The sequence below is a fragment of the Synchiropus splendidus genome, chromosome 18, assembly GCF_027744825.2.
Source record: "Synchiropus splendidus isolate RoL2022-P1 chromosome 18, RoL_Sspl_1.0, whole genome shotgun sequence".
Taxonomy (NCBI): Eukaryota; Metazoa; Chordata; class Actinopteri; order Syngnathiformes; family Callionymidae; genus Synchiropus; species Synchiropus splendidus.
The window spans coordinates 8640543-8659122 of record NC_071351.1 but is presented as its reverse complement, the minus strand read 5'-3'; the positions used below and the strand labels follow the sequence as shown (position 1 = coordinate 8659122).

At 40.2% G+C, this 18580-nt stretch overlaps 1 protein-coding gene across 8 annotated transcripts in view; it reads left to right on the top strand.

Annotated features, from left to right (window-relative positions):
- Positions 1–18580, top strand: part of cacna1db (calcium channel, voltage-dependent, L type, alpha 1D subunit, b) — a 37590-nt gene that overhangs the window by 9442 nt on the left and 9568 nt on the right. For 2 of the 8 annotated variants that reach the window (XM_053848211.1, XM_053848208.1), the window contains exons 4-31: positions 5942–6081; positions 6331–6473; positions 7256–7408; positions 8033–8229; positions 8679–8782; positions 8907–9076; positions 10620–10694; positions 11489–11576; positions 11712–11738; positions 12014–12174; positions 12261–12486; positions 12564–12771; positions 12856–12976; positions 13073–13187; positions 13309–13369; positions 13439–13499; positions 13565–13709; positions 13798–13927; positions 14871–14930; positions 15018–15077; positions 16569–16675; positions 16784–16871; positions 16951–17058; positions 17120–17172; positions 17248–17394; positions 17467–17668; positions 17731–17889; positions 17989–18099. In XM_053848211.1, the coding sequence (XP_053704186.1) occupies positions 5942–6081; positions 6331–6473; positions 7256–7408; positions 8033–8229; positions 8679–8782; positions 8907–9076; positions 10620–10694; positions 11489–11576; positions 11712–11738; positions 12014–12174; positions 12261–12486; positions 12564–12771; positions 12856–12976; positions 13073–13187; positions 13309–13369; positions 13439–13499; positions 13565–13709; positions 13798–13927; positions 14871–14930; positions 15018–15077; positions 16569–16675; positions 16784–16871; positions 16951–17058; positions 17120–17172; positions 17248–17394; positions 17467–17668; positions 17731–17889; positions 17989–18099 (3420 nt within the window). Of the gene's footprint in view, positions 1–5941; positions 6082–6330; positions 6474–7255; positions 7409–8032; positions 8230–8678; positions 8783–8906; positions 9077–10619; positions 10695–11488; positions 11577–11711; positions 11739–12013; positions 12175–12260; positions 12487–12563; positions 12772–12855; positions 12977–13072; positions 13188–13308; positions 13370–13438; positions 13500–13564; positions 13710–13797; positions 13928–14870; positions 14931–15017; positions 15078–16568; positions 16676–16783; positions 16872–16950; positions 17059–17119; positions 17173–17247; positions 17395–17466; positions 17669–17730; positions 17890–17988; positions 18100–18355; positions 18434–18580 lie in introns of all 8 variants that reach the window. The other 6 variants (XM_053848207.1, XM_053848214.1, XM_053848210.1 and 3 more) reach the window with 6 other exon arrangements.

Below are 18580 nucleotides of genomic sequence, written 5' to 3'. Positions count from 1 at the left end.
TCCTGACCAGTATTTTGAAATCCCAGTCAGAAACGTTTTCAGGTGTGGTACTTGATGTTGACACTTTTCTCTTTTGCATAAAACAACACCATACTAAAAAAAAAAAAACCATCAAGTTGTGAACTCATAGTCTTCGGTTAGATACACAGACCTCGTGAGAAGAAGAGATGGTGTCGCCATTCTTTGTTTTTTATTGGGCCATAAATCTCTTTTCATTGCAACACAATGAAGGCTTCCATACCTTTTAAGGAAAAAACAACTCCCCCTATTTGGCCTGCATCCTTGCTTAAGGTTTCAGCTCTGGGTTGTGCACATCTGACTGTATTCAACTAAGTCTTATGTGTGTGTCTGCAAGGCAGATTTATTAGAGTGCAGCATCGTCATTGTGAATCAGTTGCTTCCGCCTCTTGCTGTCACTCTTCGTCATCATTAATTATATAACCTCAGGGACCGCATATTAAACCCATCCTTGACACCCTCCACTCTTTCAGGCTTAACCCACTAACATTTCCAAGCGACACATGCATTTTAATTTCTTCTGTAATACAGAATTTTCCGCGTATCTGCCCGTTATTGAGTGTTACGCAAGTGTTTGTGTATTTTAAATAGAGCCCGGGGGCTTTGCAGATATTTAGGCCATGAGGTGACAGATGTCAGGAGGCTTGTTGGACTGACTGCTTAGCACCAAAAGGCCCAGGGACTCTGCACTTGTGGGAATATGGGGCATTGGAATATCTGAACGCTTTCTTACATTCTAGTTGACTGGTTTTAAGAATATAAAAAAAGCTTGGAATGGTGAAGCAGTGTATGTGGACTTTCATAATTGTGTGTAAGGGGGTGCTTATCTGGGAAAGAAATATCTTTTAGGTCACCCAGTCCTTTGTGGTGAGTCATTCCAAACATAACCTCCGGTGACTATTTATACAGTATATTAAATGCAAGTAGATTTTTCAGTAGGTTTTCTGAGTTTACAGATGATAAAAAAATGAAAAAATGTGTTCCTGTGTGTATTTTAGTACTGGGTTTGTAAAGCATGTTAATTTTTGTGGCTTTATTTACTATGATCTCTGCAGATATTCATTCTATAGCATGCATGTACCCAGTCTTGACTGTGGTCAAGCTTTGAAGGGGAAATGCACACATGACATGGCTGATACTGTCCTGTATGTCCACAATATTGTGGGCAGTAGTCTGCTCCTGCATCATTACAGGTATGATGGTGCTATTCTTTGCTTTGGAAATAGCAGTAACAAATTGTCTGGATGATGTCCAGATCTTTGTTATTGACGGCGCTTTTAAATATTTTGGATACTTTTGCCAGAATATGAGTTGGATAGTTAATCTGATTTGGAGGTGTGCCAGTTCCAACGCCTGCCATGTTGTCTGCCATCGCTGTTCTGGCCATGCCTAAAAATACGGCACATGTGTTTGATTGAACGACCAGAGGACAGACCATGGAGTCACAGAGGCCAAACACAGCTGTTGAACCATTGATGGAAGCAGTCTGAACTGATGCTCCTGTCTGTGGCAGCTTCTGCCAAATATAACTGGCAGTTCATTTCCAGTTGCTTGTAATTGGGTCCCCAAACAGAGGTGGTACAGCCTGCACTCGACTAGATCCACTCAAACAGTGGGGATTATAAACCAATGTCAAATGTGGGGTTAAGCCTCTAATTTAATTGAAGCCATCTCAGGAAAGACGTATAACATGTTAATTGGCTGGTGGTTGAACTGATCTCATCAAGGCTCGTATTGAATTTCATGCGTCAAATGTTTATCTCTGACGTGGAATCGAGACTAATAGGAAGGGCCGAAGCACTTCATTGCAGAAAGAAAATGCTTTGGACACTTTTCTTATGATGTGAATTGTAATACGGAAAACACTCCATTTTATTCTTCAGTGCATCCCTACAACATTTGCACACGTGAGGGAGTAAATTGATGAAAAGCCTAGTTAAACTGAGATTACAACCTCTTGATCTTGTTGTGTGATACGGAAAGTCGCATTAGTTGTGAGGATGAAAAGGTAATGAGCTGACCCGAAGGGCGCTTTTGTTTCTCACCAGGTTGTAGCTGGAATGATTCTATGCTTCTATTAATCGGGACTGGTTTGAGCAACAATATGGCCTCATTATGATGGCAAGAATAACAAACAATCTCACAGTTGTTTTCCTACAACAGTCTACTGTAATACGCGGAACACAATGGCCTAAGTGGTCCTTGTTCAATTCTGGTTCCAGCATCATGTCCTTAGCTTATTTGCCATTGTTTAACTGCATTAGTTAATTGGCTAAATGACTTCCTGTTTGCATCACATGGCCTCATGGTCGAGGGCCAAAGCAGAATAGGATGCTGGAGGACTGGCAACATGTTACTCTGGAGATCCAGGCTTAGAGTGAGCGTCAAAGCATTGAGTGTTCTGTCAGTTTAGATTATTGTAACTGAGGGTAGTGACATCAAGTGGACCTGTGTGTGTATGTGTGTTTGTGATGGTCCCAGCAGATCTGTGTGATCGGTCAGGCATGATAATGCTGATCAATTCAGGAGTTCACGTGCAAATATGCACCATGCAAGCAAATGATGTGGCAATGAAGGTTCACAGTGTGACCACGTCGCAACATATTGAAATCAGAAATAACTAAACTGATAAAAAACTGGCTCTGAATAAGGAAAATATTTGAACATTCAAAATGATAATAAACACTTCTTAATAATGAGGGTTTTTTTCATCTTTCAGTCTGGTGTTAATGTGAATTAGAATAGAACGATTCTTTCTGCTGTTAGTCAGTGATGCTTATGTGCAGTTGAGCATCCAAAAAAAGACGTGTGAGAATATCTGCCAATATTCGCACAACATAATGCATCGCTGCTTCAGCGCCGTGCTTCAGTTTCGGGTGCTTGCGCCACTCAATTGGAAAAATTCAAAATCCTGAACAATTTATCCATTTAAGATGGTTTCACCGCATTTTGTCTCAAAGGAAATGTATTGTCGCTGAGATCTAACTGTTTTGTGTCTTCAAAAAACATCAACTAGGACATGTCATGCAGAGATTGCGCTCTCTGAGCTCAGCTAACCAGAATTTCTTGTCCAGCTCCCAAAACAGGGGATTTGCGGGCTTATTGGATGCACCGCTCCTCCTTAAATCAATTAAGCTGCTTCGCTTTCTCTTTGGGCTCATGTTATGCTGCTGTGCTGGGGTTTATAGAGAATGCATCTTAAAGCCTTGGAAGGTAAACATGAACACTGAGTCCGACAAATCCACTTAGACCTATTTTTACTGGGATACACAACTCAGCCAGGAACAAAATCAACAATAGATATCAAAGTCTGGATGCAAATCAGCGGTAGAGACAAAGAGGTTATGTTCTTTGGCGATAGCTGCAATAATCTTGGAGTCGACATTCCCTTTGTTTCTGCTGAATCCTGAAGAATTCTTAGACAAACGTTTATCCTTTAATATACTAAGTTTGTCTTGTTAAAGTCTCTTCATGCTTCTTTTTGGGACTTGTTAAAGGAAAATAAAAATATTTTATTCATATATTTATCAGATATGTGGTTCTGTTTACTTTAAAACATTCACTATGAAACATTATATCCTCCAATGTGGTTCATTCCATAGCCTTTTTCTTGAGTATGCTGAATTCAACTCCCTGCCTACACGTGAAACAAGAGTGATTGCCATGGCAACAGCCTCCTGATTGCAACTGTATTACCAAAACTTAAGCTGCTGGACTTCACTTGACAAGACCAAGCAGTCATGTTGTATAAAATATAATTCATTTATTATAAATATTATTATATTTACGTGTGTATTTATACACACCACCATCAATGCTAGTCTTTCCCACCGCAGTGTTAACTCAGCTCTCCAGCTTGTCTCTCTCCATCCATCGGCTGGCACTAGACCCAACTGTAAATTTTGCCACACACCTATTACCATGTTACATGCTCCCTGTCCAGGATCCTCCTCCTTCCTTTTAGATGTGATAAAAAGGATTTGATATTTCTTACGTAACAATGTGTCAGGTACATAATATGCTGTCATGAACAGGGCAGAGGTTAAAAATTTGTTTTGCCTGTACTCTCGAAATCCCTCCTGTGAGGCTGACTGAAGTGAAGGTGACATGATTTGTTTCTCTTTTCATTTGAAAATTGGGTTCTTAAACTGGGTTACATTTAATTCAATACAGTTGTGATATATTAGCAGATTATGTCACAGGAGGACAATTGGAGGAGTATTGCAAATACAATAAAACCAAAACTACTATTAATGCTTTTATGATAATAACACGAGTCTAATATCAAAAGTGTCCCACATTTTAAAATATTTGTCTGAATCTCATCTTTGTGTGTTTATTTGTACTTTAGATCAGAAACCTTGGTTCGATTGCACGAATGAAAAGTATTGCTTTTATGCAGCACTGTTTTGGCAGCACGTTTGTGTTCCGTCTCCACGGTTCTGTTATGACAAGGTGGCCGACCTTTTCTCTTTGATTTCTGGAGGATTCTTGAGTGTTACAGTCTTTTTGATGCGTATGTGGGCAGGGGAAACCCTGAGATTCAATAGACCAGGGCTTTCAGAAAAGATTCCAGTCTGTGGGATGAAACAAAAATTTAAAAAGCCTTTTATTGCGCCTACTGAATCACTGCTGCTGGTGACTATTCAGAAATTGTGCGATCAAATAAATACAAAATATAGTCCCTTTTTTCATCTGCGTTTAATGGCAGCACAGAATTTTAGTCGATGGTATTGATTTTTATTCAAGGTGTTATTAGTACATCATCTGAAAAACACCAAATGACAACCAAACCAGTTAATTTTTTTGCATTTTGATTAACCATTACAGTGCACATGATATCTCCTTTCTTCAGCTGTGTTGATCTAGTGAAAAGTTGATGGCAGTTACGTTGCTCTGTGCACACACTGTCACCTGCTAATTACATAGAAGAGCAGGCGCATACAAACAGACACTGGGAGCCAGATGCAGGTGTGTTAATGTTCGCATTGAAGGCAGTTATCAGTGCAGAACAGGCTTTCGTCACAGCGCTTGTTGACCTTAACGCTTCCACCTTTCCACCGTGATGACAGACTTGTAACAGTTAAAATCAGGAGACAGTGACTTGGCAAACACACAAGAACAATATTGACTCTGCTGCTGAGATTACGCAGTACAAGAAGGGAGAGTTATTCATGTGAACTCGATCACATGGCTCTACCTTCTTATATTAATTCATTTATCTGCAGAAACGTGAAAGAATAATTCACTTTGAGATGTGAAAAACAAGAAAAGTAATGCTGAAGTAAATAGGAAACATTGCTGATGAAAAAAAGATAGAAACAAAAGTTGAATTCACAAAATCCTATATGTTATTGCTCAAATCCCGAGATGTGCAACCATTGCTAAGAGACATTGTTTCCATGGAAACACAGACGGACTTGTATGAATAACAGGCTGTTTTCTTAAACGTCTTTGCTCTTTGTTTGTTGTCCGTTTCTCACATGTTTGGGATTCCTTGATGTTAGTTAATGAGCTGATAGCCAGTGTGGTGCGACGGAGGGTCGAGGCATGTGGGATCATAATGACAGTCTTATCTGATTCTTTCCCCCTGTGCCCTTTCATGGAATACCAGAGCTTGAAGTGATTTCCTTTTTATGTTTGTGTTTCTGATGAATCTCGACCAAACATAATGGACTTGAAAAACCGTGGCGGAGCTTGTGTATATGAAATTGTGTATGGCCAAAAAAATCTTTACTGCTGCCTCTAACAAGGCTGAAACTTCTGTTGCCATGCCAACTCTATCTGTAACCATAATTAGATTTCACTTTGGTGTGTTGCTTTTCGATGCTTTTTATATGATTTATACTGTTGCAGTAACAAGCGCATGATCTATGTGTCGGAAAATGAACCATACATGCATCATTTCTTCTTCTCTTCACAGGAAACAGTAGAATATGCCTTCCTGATTATTTTCACAATTGAAACTTTTCTGAAGATTATTGCCTATGGCTTGGTCATGCACCAAAACTCCTACGTCCGAAATGGCTGGAACATGCTGGACTTTGTCATCGTCATTGTCGGGTAAGATGTAGGAAGTAGTGTGCTTAAGGTGTGAGTCATGTTGCAACTGGCTGAATGGTGGAGAAACTTTTGCTGATCCCTTCTCACATACACACACCTCAATACAGCAAGCAACTCTGCTGCAAATATGTGTCACTTACTGAGCAGACAGACGTAACACCCACAGATACAAACCGACTTGATCACTGTAATTTTGTATTCTTTCTTTTCATGATCTTTACATTGTCTGACATGTCGCTCTCTCGACAGGTTGTTTAGTGTAGTTCTGGAGATGATAACCAAAGACGCTGACTCTGGTGGCCAGTCTGGAGGCAAACCTGGGGGGTTCGATGTCAAGGCCCTCCGAGCCTTTCGCGTCCTTCGACCCCTTCGCCTTGTCTCTGGTGTTCCTAGTGAGTCACAGTGCTCTTCTCACACAAGACGATATTTAACACATTGACACCGAGAAATGTTTGCAAAAGCGGAGCTGTAAATTAAAACAGGGGTGTCCAGTTATATAAGACGCAATGCACTCATACATTTAAATGGAAGCATTATGTTGGGGATTTACTAAATTATGAAAGCAGTTTGTACTCGGCTCATCCATAAAGCTTTAAATAAATTAAATCTATATGAAATGAAATGAAAAAGTGAGCATCTGGGTGTAAAATAGAGCTGCATTCCTTCATCTCCCTGGAGGAGCCTTCAGAATCTTACTTTGACCTTACTAGATGCTGCCCTCGTGCATTTGAATTTCCTGTGTTGCCATAACAACATCATTCACCGATCTTAACAGAATTCTTCTCTGGGGGAAGAAGAAGTTAAACTGAGCTGAAATGACATTTTCATTTCTATTCCTGGTTTGTCTGGTGGATGCACTTGTGATATTTGGGCAGGGGTTTTATTCTGATGGATTATCATCATGAATTTGTTATACTGGATGTTTACACAGTTACTAACCTCATCCTCATTGGGAGTTAAATATTTCTTTGAGTTTATTAATCTTACGGAAGTCAGTTTTATGCATTTCATTTCTCAACTTAGGTCATATGGACAACACTGCAGATGTTGCTTACACCTATTTGTCTGACACTTATAATAAAGACTGACACTTTTTATGTGTTAACTTTGTCAACTTAAATACTGCCTAAAGTTAAGTGGAGCAATTTTGCTGATATGTTTTATGTTGTTACAGGTTTACAGGTGGTTTTAAACTCCATCATAAAAGCCATGGTCCCTCTTCTCCACATTGCTCTCCTGGTTCTCTTTGTCATCATCATTTATGCCATTATTGGTTTGGAGCTCTTCATCGGTAAAATGCACGCCACGTGCTACGTAATTCAAACAGGTGAGACAGTTTGTGTTTTCAGTTTTCCCTTGCAGCTTTTTCCCCCTTGTTGCTGCTTATTAGATTCAAGTATATGCCAGTCATAAAAGCTCAAGTGAACACCGGTATATGTGGGTTAAGATAGATATAAACCATTGTTTCTCGTAACTCTTGCAAAAGAGTGTAACCATCTATTATCCAAGGATATTGTGGCAAACTAGTAATCTAGCAACAGTAAGTCGAAGCCTCATCAATGACATGGCAGCAGCTGGAGGAATCTGGAAGATTTAATCCCGGACAGTGAATGAACCTACAGAATATATCATTGGTGTAGCTGCCACTCAGAGCAGCAACAGATGGTTCATTAAATCCAATGATTAAATGACTTATAGAAGATTACAATACAGACATGCTCGACCTTTACACTGAGGAAGAAACCAGTGATACAAAGCTGTCTGTCAAATGTAAAGCCTGTGCGTCGCTGTATTGAAATACTTGTCAAATGAACGTATGTTTGTGAGGCTGTTGTAAATGCTTGGGCATATTCTACTGCACTGATTCCACTTTATTCATGCTCCTATGTTATGCACAAGATAGGTTCAGGTGGAGGAGGCTAACTTGCTGCAAATCAATCTGTGCTCTCAGGTCTCCTCGCAGAGGAAGAACCTACACCATGTGCGGTGTCGGGACACGGACGCCACTGCCTGCCAAACGTTACCGTGTGTAGAGAGGGATGGCAGGGCCCAAATAACGGCATCACCAACTTCGATAATTTCCTCTTTGCCATGCTGACGGTGTTCCAGTGTATCACCATGGAGGGCTGGACCGACGTTCTCTACTGGGTACTGCACATGTTGTAGCTCATCTGGTCCAAATATTTCTTTTGCATCGATGAAAATTATTTAAGATGTTTTCAGTTGTGATCATACTTCAACCTGTATCACCCACTCTTGTTTACATGACCTCGACAAGTGTTTGTTGCTACAAAGCTGCCAATCGTGATGATGCTCTCAGTTTTTCTGAGTCAATCCCACCCACGCGACCAGTGCCTTCACCCACACCTGATTTTTCATGGAGATCCTTATCTGTAAACTAATTAACCTCAGTCTCTCCTTGCTGACACGCTCTACTCAGGTGTCGCTATATCAATAGCCAGGTTTACTTGTTTTGTTATTGTTCTTTATTCTTTGTCCTCAGCACCTCCTTGTCTGACCACTAATACCTGTCTGTATTAGGGTTCTCTCTGAACTTAATCTGATAACTGACTCAGCTACTTGTCTCTATGGAACAGATGAATGATGCGATGGGCTTCGAGCTGCCGTGGGTTTACTTCGTCAGTCTCGTCATCTTTGGTTCCTTCTTTGTTCTTAACCTAGTTCTGGGAGTGTTAAGCGGGTAAGACTGTTCTTCAGTTTGTTTGAATATTAGTTTCTCTCAACCATATTAAAAAATAGGATGCTATCCTTTCACTTCCTTAACCTCACAGCTGCAATTATCTTTGTCGCTCTTCTCTGTCCAGAGAGTTCTCCAAAGAGCGAGAAAAGGCCAAAGCTCGGGGCGACTTCCAGAAGCTGCGTGAGAAGCAGCAGCTGGAGGAAGATCTGAAGGGGTACCTGGACTGGATCACTCAGGCAGAAGACATCGACCCAGAGAATGAAGAAGAGGGAGATGAAGAGGGCAAGCGGAACCGTATGTTGCCTCTTTTTAACTTCATATTTCTCCTCATGCAGGAGCAATAAGTGCCTTAGCCCCATCATTCACCACCTTCTGCTGCGGAGTAGATGACTGAGAACCTATTATTTAAAATGTAACAAGTCTCTTGAAACATGTTGCGATACATCTACATATCAGGAACTGTCAAAATTCATCACCATCCACCTGCACGGGTTGCGCTCTCACACCCACAGATACAAACAATATAACTGATTCCTGAAGTCACCATGTAAATAGATGTTATACAATTGCATTAGTCATCATCATAGAAATTCAAAAAATATACAAAATTTGGTTACACACTTTTTTTCCTTTTTAATATGTAAAAACAAGTAAAGTTGAATATTGACAAACTGCCTTCTCTTTGTTTTGATTGAGAGTATTAATAAAATGTGTAAGTTTGAGAAAAACAGTGTTGAACAACTACACTTAACACAAATATAGCAATTCACATTACGCCACAACACTAAAGCAAAATTTATATATCAGTGAAATGAAAAAAATTGATGATATCGCTCATGGCTATGCTCATCGGTCATGTCAAAGGTTGACCTTTAGCATTCAATCATCGCTCTTTCCACCATTTCCTAAGGCTCACCATGACCATTGCACCATCCAGTCCTGCTGCCGTAGAACTAACATTGTCTCCTGTGATGTCTCTGTGCCTTGTATGAAATGTAGAGTGCTGCTAACATTGTCTTTTCTCTCCTCCTACTTAAGAAAGTTTCCCTTTGTCCTTTTCTTTTGAATTAAAGCCGTTTATTCCCTTCAACATGTCCAAAACAAAAAATTAGAAGTAATTGCCTCAGCAATATTTGGAACACTTGATACATTAAAAAGGATTTATTTATTTTCAGAATGACACTAAATTAAAAGCATTATTTCATATGATAGACAGAGCGTTTTGACACAGCCTTTTTGCCTTAATTTAGATTTCAGGAGCTTTTTTTTTCCTTTTTTGTAACATATTTTTGTAACATAGCTACCATTTTCCGATCAATCTCAGATACATGTTCTTGTTGTTTTCTATGCTCTTCTTTCAATTCTCCTCTTATCGCAATATTGTTCCTTTTTTTCCTGTGTGTATTCTATTTTTTTCTGTCTATGTTCAACATGTCACAGCCTCTTCATTTATTGTTAATATATACAATATTGAATGTGGCCATCTAGCTTACTTCTTTCATCCCTTTCATATTTAGAATGCTTTTCTTTTATTCTTGATATTTAATCACATTTCTTCCAAACCACTCTTGAATCAAATTTTAAAATATTTTAACTACGGCGATAACAACTTTCATTAAATAAAAAAAAAAGTTTCAGTAGATTTGTATGTATCCCTAACCATATAGAACTGTAGATTTTTGTCGTAGAAAGATGACGCTGTACTTGCTTGAGTCCGACGTCCCTGTATTGTAGTTTTGCTGCTGTCTCTTGTACACTCCTCTCCTCCTCTGCTGCGTACTGACCCACTGCTTCCTCTGCTGTCTGGCTTTGTGAACTGCATGTTGTTAAACCCCAGGGGTCACACTTGCTGACCTCACTCAGAAGAAGAAAGGGAAGTTTGGCTGGTTCACTCAGTCCACAGAAACTCAGGGTAAATGTGTCTGTGTGAGTGTCGTCGCGTTTCATCTTGGTCCTGCAGTCTGTCTCTGCTTTGAGTGTGCTCTTATGTATGTGTGTGCATCTGTGTTTGCCTGCCCACCAAATCAGATTCCCTGTGAAACACCGCACTAACACACCATTAGAAAATGTTACTGTAGAAATGACATAAATGATACTTCATATCACTTTATGTGGATTCATTTCACAAGAAAATACTTTTTTTTTAAGATTTTGAAATATTTCTATTTTATAAGTTGCACTTGGATGTGAAAACCTTCATCATGATTGCATTTACATTAAAGTATATATATTTTTATATCCCTTTCCCACATCTTCACTGTCACATAAAATATATATTTCTCATATTTTGCATGCATAGTGCATTTTAATCTGATATGTGTGCTGCGATCTAAAATTCAAACATTGTGCAGCATACAGACCAAGACCAACTTATTCAATCAAATTTAAACCAAGATTATTTAATAGTAAGCAGCACTATGTTGTGTAACTGATGCTGATCTTAAGAAGTTTGACTCTGGTCTGGCAGCATGTGCTAACTGAGACTTGATCACTGCAGTTGATGCGTGTTCATTCCTGGCAATGCTTGGTTTGTTTCATATTTGTCAGATGAAATATGATCACGTGTTACGAGTAATTACTTCAAATTTAGTTTTAATTTGAGCAACATTTTATATTGTGGTGGAATTTTTTCAAGATTGATAAAAATGAAAAGCAAAAAAATCTGTGCAGATGTTCTCACATAACTCATTTTGTCACGTGTCACAGCGAGCATGCCAACGAGTGAAACCGAGTCAGTGAACACCGACAATCACAACGGAGAGGATGACATCTCACCCTGCTGTGGGCCGTTATGGTAAGAACTTTTTAAGTCTTGATCGTGTCCGTACTCAATGATTATTTCTGTAAAATATGTAGTTCTTCTCGTGCAAAGATTAAAATTATTTTAACATTATACATATTAAATGCTTCATTGCTTTGTTCTCCTCAGTCAAAAAATCACTAAGTCAAAGTGCAGGTTAGTCCTTTAAAATGACTTATATCATACATCTTTATCCTTTGAATCCTGCATGTTTCATTTTCATCTGTTTTCTGAATGTCTGCTGTCAGTTGATGAATGGAATGCTGAATTTTTCCTTTGAGTCTGGTGCCGTTTTCTACTTGAATTTTTCTGCTTCATGTGATCAAATCATTGTCCACTGTGCTGTATTTTTGTCTCGTGCAATCACGCTTTTCCCCAAGCACTTATATGTGAAAGCTTTTCTTAATTTGCCAAATGTGTGTCATTATTAGTCGTCAGTGGCGCCGGTGGAACCGCTTCTGTCGGAGGAAGTGTCGGGCAGCTGTGAAATCGGTGACCTTTTACTGGCTGGTCATCATCTTGGTGTTCCTCAACACACTGACAATCGCGTCAGAGCATTACAACCAGCCAGACTGGCTGACTGAAGTGCAAGGTATCTGAGAGCCTTTGTGTGTTGAGTCATTTGTAAACTTTTTACATGTTTCCATTTTGCATTTACTCCTCTTCTCTCTCTTACAGATGTAGCCAACAAAGTTCTTCTGGCCATGTTCACGCTAGAGATGCTTGTGAAGATGTACAGTTTAGGTCTGCAAGCTTACTTCGTGTCCCTTTTTAATCGCTTTGACTGTTTCGTGGTGTGTGGGGGCATTGTGGAGACCATCCTGGTGGAGCTGGCCATCATGTCTCCTCTGGGCATTTCTGTGTTCCGCTGTGTTCGCCTGTTGAGGATCTTCAAGGTTACACGGTGAGCGACTGGAAGCTGAAACTGTCGACCATATCTAAGTGTTAATGTATTAATTAATGACTTTCCTTTTGGTTAAGGCATTGGGCGTCACTAAGTAACTTGGTAGCATCTCTGCTCAACTCCATGAAGTCCATCGCCTCCCTCTTGCTCCTTCTCTTCCTCTTCATCATCATCTTCTCGCTGCTCGGCATGCAACTATTCGGGGGAAAGTTCAACTTTGATGAGACTGTGACCAAAAGAAGCACGTTTGATAATTTCCCTCAGGCGCTGCTCACCGTGTTTCAGGTGTGTGCTTGGAAATGTTCAGTTAAATATTGCAATGCTAACGGCAACGTAGTCAATGAACTGACTGTTAACTGCATCTATCAGATCTTGACAGGTGAAGACTGGAATACTGTCATGTATGACGGCATCATGGCGTACGGTGGTCCAGCCTCATCTGGAATGGTGGTCTGCATTTACTTCATAATTCTCTTCATCTGTGGAAACTGTATCCCTTTGAAGGAGCACTGTGGTTCACATGCATGCCTGCAGGAGTTGTGACTCTGCCAGTGTCATGTTTATTCTCCCTTAGTCACATGACCAGACATCCTGCTGAATGTCTTCTTGGCCATCGCTGTGGACAACCTCGCAGATGCAGAGAGTCTCAACACAGCCCAGAAGGAGGAGGAGGAGGCCAAGAAGAGGAGGAACAGTGCAAAGTACAGTGCAGGACACGGCACAGTTTCACAGTTCTCATTTGTCACAAGAGCACTTTCCATTGGCAATGGCACATTCTTCTGTCTCACCACTGATTCTGACTCTCTGATTTCCACAAAACAGAGAGGCGTTTACAGATCAGAAGAGAGTGGAGGTCACTGAAGACATGGCTGGAGAGACCAAGGTAAAGGAGGAGTGAACCCAGATAACACATAGAAAGACTCAAGTTCAACTGTCATACGACTGTTTCCAGGTTCCTGCAGACGACTTACCGGAAGAAGACAAACAGCTGTATCCTGCCATTGAGTCACCAGGTACAATTGGGGAAATAGTTTGTTAGTTACAAACTATCCTTCCAACATTTAATGATGTTTTGCAGAGAGCCAAGTGGAAGATGAAAACGACGAGCTCCAAGATGTTCCAGTCGGCCCACGTCCGAAAAGACTGTCTGAACTCACCATTAAAGAGAAGGTCCCGCCCATCCCTGAGGGCAGCGCCTTCTTTATTTTCAGCAGAACAAACCCGTGAGATCCTTGATGAATCGTAGCTCATTAAAGCTGAATTAACCAAAAGAATACCTGTGTATTTAAAGACCCTTGTTCTTTTCTGCAGCATCCGTGTCTTCTGTCACAAACTGATCAACCATCAGATCTTTACCAACCTCATCTTGGTCTTCATCATGCTGAGCTCTGTCTCGCTGGCTGCTGAAGACCCCATACGCAACTTCTCTGCTCGCAACATTGTACGTACACAAGTCCAATCGTCAACTTCCCCTGTTTTATTCTATTATACTTCCCACTTGTTACATCGATAGACTTACATCATGAAGGGCTTGAGGACTGTTTGTGTGTGCCAGTCATTTAAATGTTGCATTTCATCTTTTCTTTGATCATTTCCTTGTTTACAAGAAAACAAGACGATCCAGATGTGTGTGACTTTGACCGTTTGAGTCTGTTCAACTCTGGCCTTGTCCATTAGAAAGTACAACAGTGCTGAGGTACCGATAAGGTACCTACTTTACCTGAGTAAAATTATCACTGAAGTTTCTTATTACTAGATACTTAAACCTTTTCACATTAATTTTAAATTAAAACAATATGAAGCTGTATTTAAAGCAAGCAAAACCAGCAAATTATTGAGACCCAAAAAACAACAAGAATGTAAATCATTTAAACTTTGAATAAAATATTCAATAATATATGAGTGACATGTTCATTCATATATTCATATTCCAAGTAGTTAAACCCAATAAACATTTGATTCTTAAGCAATACTCTTCAAAGTCCGAATTTAACACAGCAAGAGTTTGCTTATAATAAATAGGCCAACAGGGCTGCAGGCAATTTAAGATTTGGTAGGACAGGCCATAAAAGAGGCTCATTTGAAGATGATGATTTAAAGGTGAAATTGAAGCTTAAGCATATCACTGGACGTTTTGAAAATAATGATAAATATAGTCATTGAGTCGTGTGGGTCAAATTGTAGACATGGATAGAAAGAAATGAAGTCTGAAAACATGCTAAAAAACAATGCAAAGGTCTCATATGTCTCATCAAAGCAGATGGATGAAAACAAATTTTCAAATCAGAAGGCTCCAGTGGAACTCTTCCACCTTCCAGTTTATGATTCATCCTCCATGTTGTTGTCCTGGAATGACTCGATGACTTGACCTTTGCCTCTTGCAGATACTTGGTTATTTTGACTATGCTTTCACGGCAATCTTTACTGTTGAGATCCTGTTGAAGGTAAATGTGTGTGTTGTGCGGTGTTGTATGTGGTGGGCGGAGCTTCAGTAACCCTGCGTGCTGCTGTCACTCTGATTGCCTCCTCAGATCCTAGGCTATGCAGACTATGTCTTCACTAGTATGTTTACATTTGAGATCCTTATTAAGGTAAACGACAATAAGGCCTGTCGCGCTGCCACGGCAACAACCCACCACCGCCGAGCTTGCTGCACACTCCCTTCCCCCACTCGTCAGTTTCGTCTCATTAGTTCTTTCAAAAAGTCGGCCTGCATGTCTTGTTGTCATGGCATCAATCCGTGAAGGTTGTTGGTTCGCGTTCGACATTTTATTTGTCGTCTTTTTGTCTTCTACTGATCCTTTTTTAGGGTTAATGGCCTGAACAAAGAACCTTCGATATATTGAACGGACATACATAGGAGTCTCAATTGTAGCAAGCTGAAAAGCGTTTTGTGTGCAGCTCATAAATTTTTAAAAGACAATATAAGCATAACTCTTCCTTCTGCTGAATGTTTCTGGTTTTTAGAAACTTTGATAATCAGTCAGAAAAAATACTCATTTATAACTGTACATTCTGTGACCAAAAAAGATTCCTTCAGCAACAGGTCACAACCTGAGTATTGTACTCAGTCTTAAGATTAATAATCTTAAAAAAAGCTTTTTATTATTTAAAAGCTTCAGATTATTTCATATTGCCACATTGTTTATGACAGTTGGCACTGAGATGCTTAAAGCAGAACCATTTATGACACCATCATCCAGATAGATTAGTAGGTCATGGCATATGCCGTCGGCTGTCTGCCAATGTTTAGAAGGCTGCTAATTTAACTCTGTTTATTTATGTTTACTTTCAAAACACATGTAGTCAAACGGCCTGACGCACGTCCTGCATTTTTTTAAAAAAGTACTATTTTCAATCCCCCTAAATCCACAATCAAAGAGCATTATCTTTCTTTATCAAATCCCGACCACTGCCCTGTCCCTTTGCTCGCTGCATGTCCCCACCAGGTAAATCTCCTGCCCTGTTTAAGCTTAAATCTAGAATGAATTTGATCAGCAGATTATAGTAGATTATATTTTAAGGACAAAATGTTTGTAGTCCTGGATTATCTACGGCAGAAATTATTGTAGTGGCTTTGGAATGTTCCCCATGTTGATATGCTGTTATATGTGTGTGCGTGTCTGTGTTGTTGTACTACTTACTGCAGTACTATATGTATATGGACATTTAACTTGGTGTTTTTGTGATATTGATTGCATATTTGCACCAACATTTTGAAGAATGGTTAACTTTACATGCTATGTTTTTTGCCATAAACACACAAGACATTTCTTAGGAAAATAAATACACAATAGATTTTTTAAATGATTCATTATTTTGGAATTCAGCATGAATAATCTTTCTCTTTGTAGCTCACTCATGCATGAGTGTAACAGCATGTTGGATTGTGGTAGCGTCAATTTTTATTTATGTTAACCTGAGATATTTGCTTTTTAAAACATTAAATTATTGATATAAAAAGACACATGGTTAAAATGTGTCAAATATATTTTGTTGCATCCTGATCTTGGTCCTGTTACAATAATGAAATATGAAGACTAGCTGAGAGAATTTGTAACACCTCTTGCGTCTCTCTTCAGATGACGGCATTTGGGGCTTTTCTTCATAAAGGAGCTTTCTGCAGAAACTACTTCAACCTATTAGACCTGCTGGTTGTTGGAGTGTCTCTTGTCTCCTTTGGGATTCAGTATGTACTTATTTTTAAATGAATATCACCTAAATGACACAATTTACAGAAGTCTCCACAGAACTTGCGCCGAAATCTTGTCTAGTATTTATATTTTCTCCTCCCTAGATCTTCAGCAATCTCTGTTGTCAAGATCCTTCGTGTTTTACGTGTCCTTCGTCCTCTCAGGGCCATAAATAGAGCGAAAGGACTGAAGGTAAAGAGGACACGCATATACATACATGCAAAATGCAAAAACAAAGTTTCTGTTTTCTAATAACTCTTTCTGTTTCCAGCATGTGGTCCAGTGTGTGTTTGTAGCTATCAGGACAATCGGCAACATTATGATCGTCACAACACTACTCCAGTTCATGTTTGCCTGTATCGGTGTGCAGCTGTTTAAGGTAACAACACTAACTGCTATGTGTAGTGTGATGAATGGATCTGAATTTTCTTCCTGTACAGGGTAAATTCTACAGATGCACAGATGACGCCAAGTCCAGTCCAGAGGAGTGCAAGTGAGTGATGTTCCCGCTCATGTTTCATGTGTCCTGTTGAGCTCATAACGGTTTGTGTCTCTGGACAACTTAAAGGGGGACCTACATTCTCTACAACAATGGAGACACGACACAGCCGATGATTAGGGAGAGAATCTGGTACAACAGCGACTTCAATTTTGACAATGTCCTCATGGCCATGATGGCGCTTTTCACTGTCTCCACCTTCGAGGGATGGCCCACGTGAGTCTCTTGTCTCACTTTGTGGTCAGTCAAGTGGAAGGTATTGAGGCGAGACACTTGTTTTTGCTTCAGTTTGTTGTACAAGGCAATCGACTCTAACAGAGAGAACATGGGTCCCATCTACAACTACCGTGTGGAAATCTCCATTTTCTTCATCATCTACATCATCATCATCGCCTTCTTCATGATGAACATCTTTGTTGGTTTCGTGATCGTCACCTTCCAGGAGCAGGGGGAGAAGGAGTACAAGAACTGTGAGCTGGACAAGAACCAGGTAGGCTTGCGTACGCTAGCGTACCCCATGTGAAACACAAACTCACTTGTCTGTCACTGCAGCGTCAGTGTGTGGAGTACGCGCTGAAAGCTCGCCCTCTGAGACGCTACATTCCTAAAAACCCTTACCAATACAAATTTTGGTACGTGGTCAACTCTACTGGCTTTGAGTACGTCATGTTCGTCCTCATCATCCTAAACACCTTGTGTCTGGCGATTCAGGTGAGTCAAATGTGTGGGTAATTGTTAATGCAAGATTATTCTGGTGTTTTCATATTGAGGTGCACATAAATGAATATTTCTCTGCTTTTTTTCGTCCAGCACCATGGTCAGTCTCATTTGTTTAACTATGCCATGGACATCCTCAACATGGTCTTCACTGGGGTTTTCACAGTGGAGATGATCCTCAAACTTATTGCTTTCAAACCAAGGGTAAGTACATTTACAAGAAACTATGTAATGTTACAAATGACGGCGAATCCCCAGCCGTCCTTCTCTTTAGAGAGGGATTAGAAAGTTTTCCTACATTACCTTTACCCAACCCTCCGTCATGTTCCTCTACTCCTGAGTAGTTTCTACCTCTCTTGCCCTGATCCAATGCTACCCCTGACTCCTAAATGAAACTTCTCCACATCCTCTCCATACCCCTTCTCTCCCTCTTGCTGGCTGTGCATGATACCACATGCAGGGTTATGTCGGGGACGCCTGGAATGTCTTCGATGCTCTGGTGGTGATCGGCAGTGTAGTCGACATCATACTCAGCCAGGTAGAAAGACGTCAGTATGTACCGCTCTGGCATTCCTCCCTCCACTCTCCTGTCACTGATGCTCTCTTCTGCTTCTGTGATCGTCCGCCCCCATCACTTTTTGCTCAGTCTTTTGATTTAAATATATTCATACTGGCACTGACATGT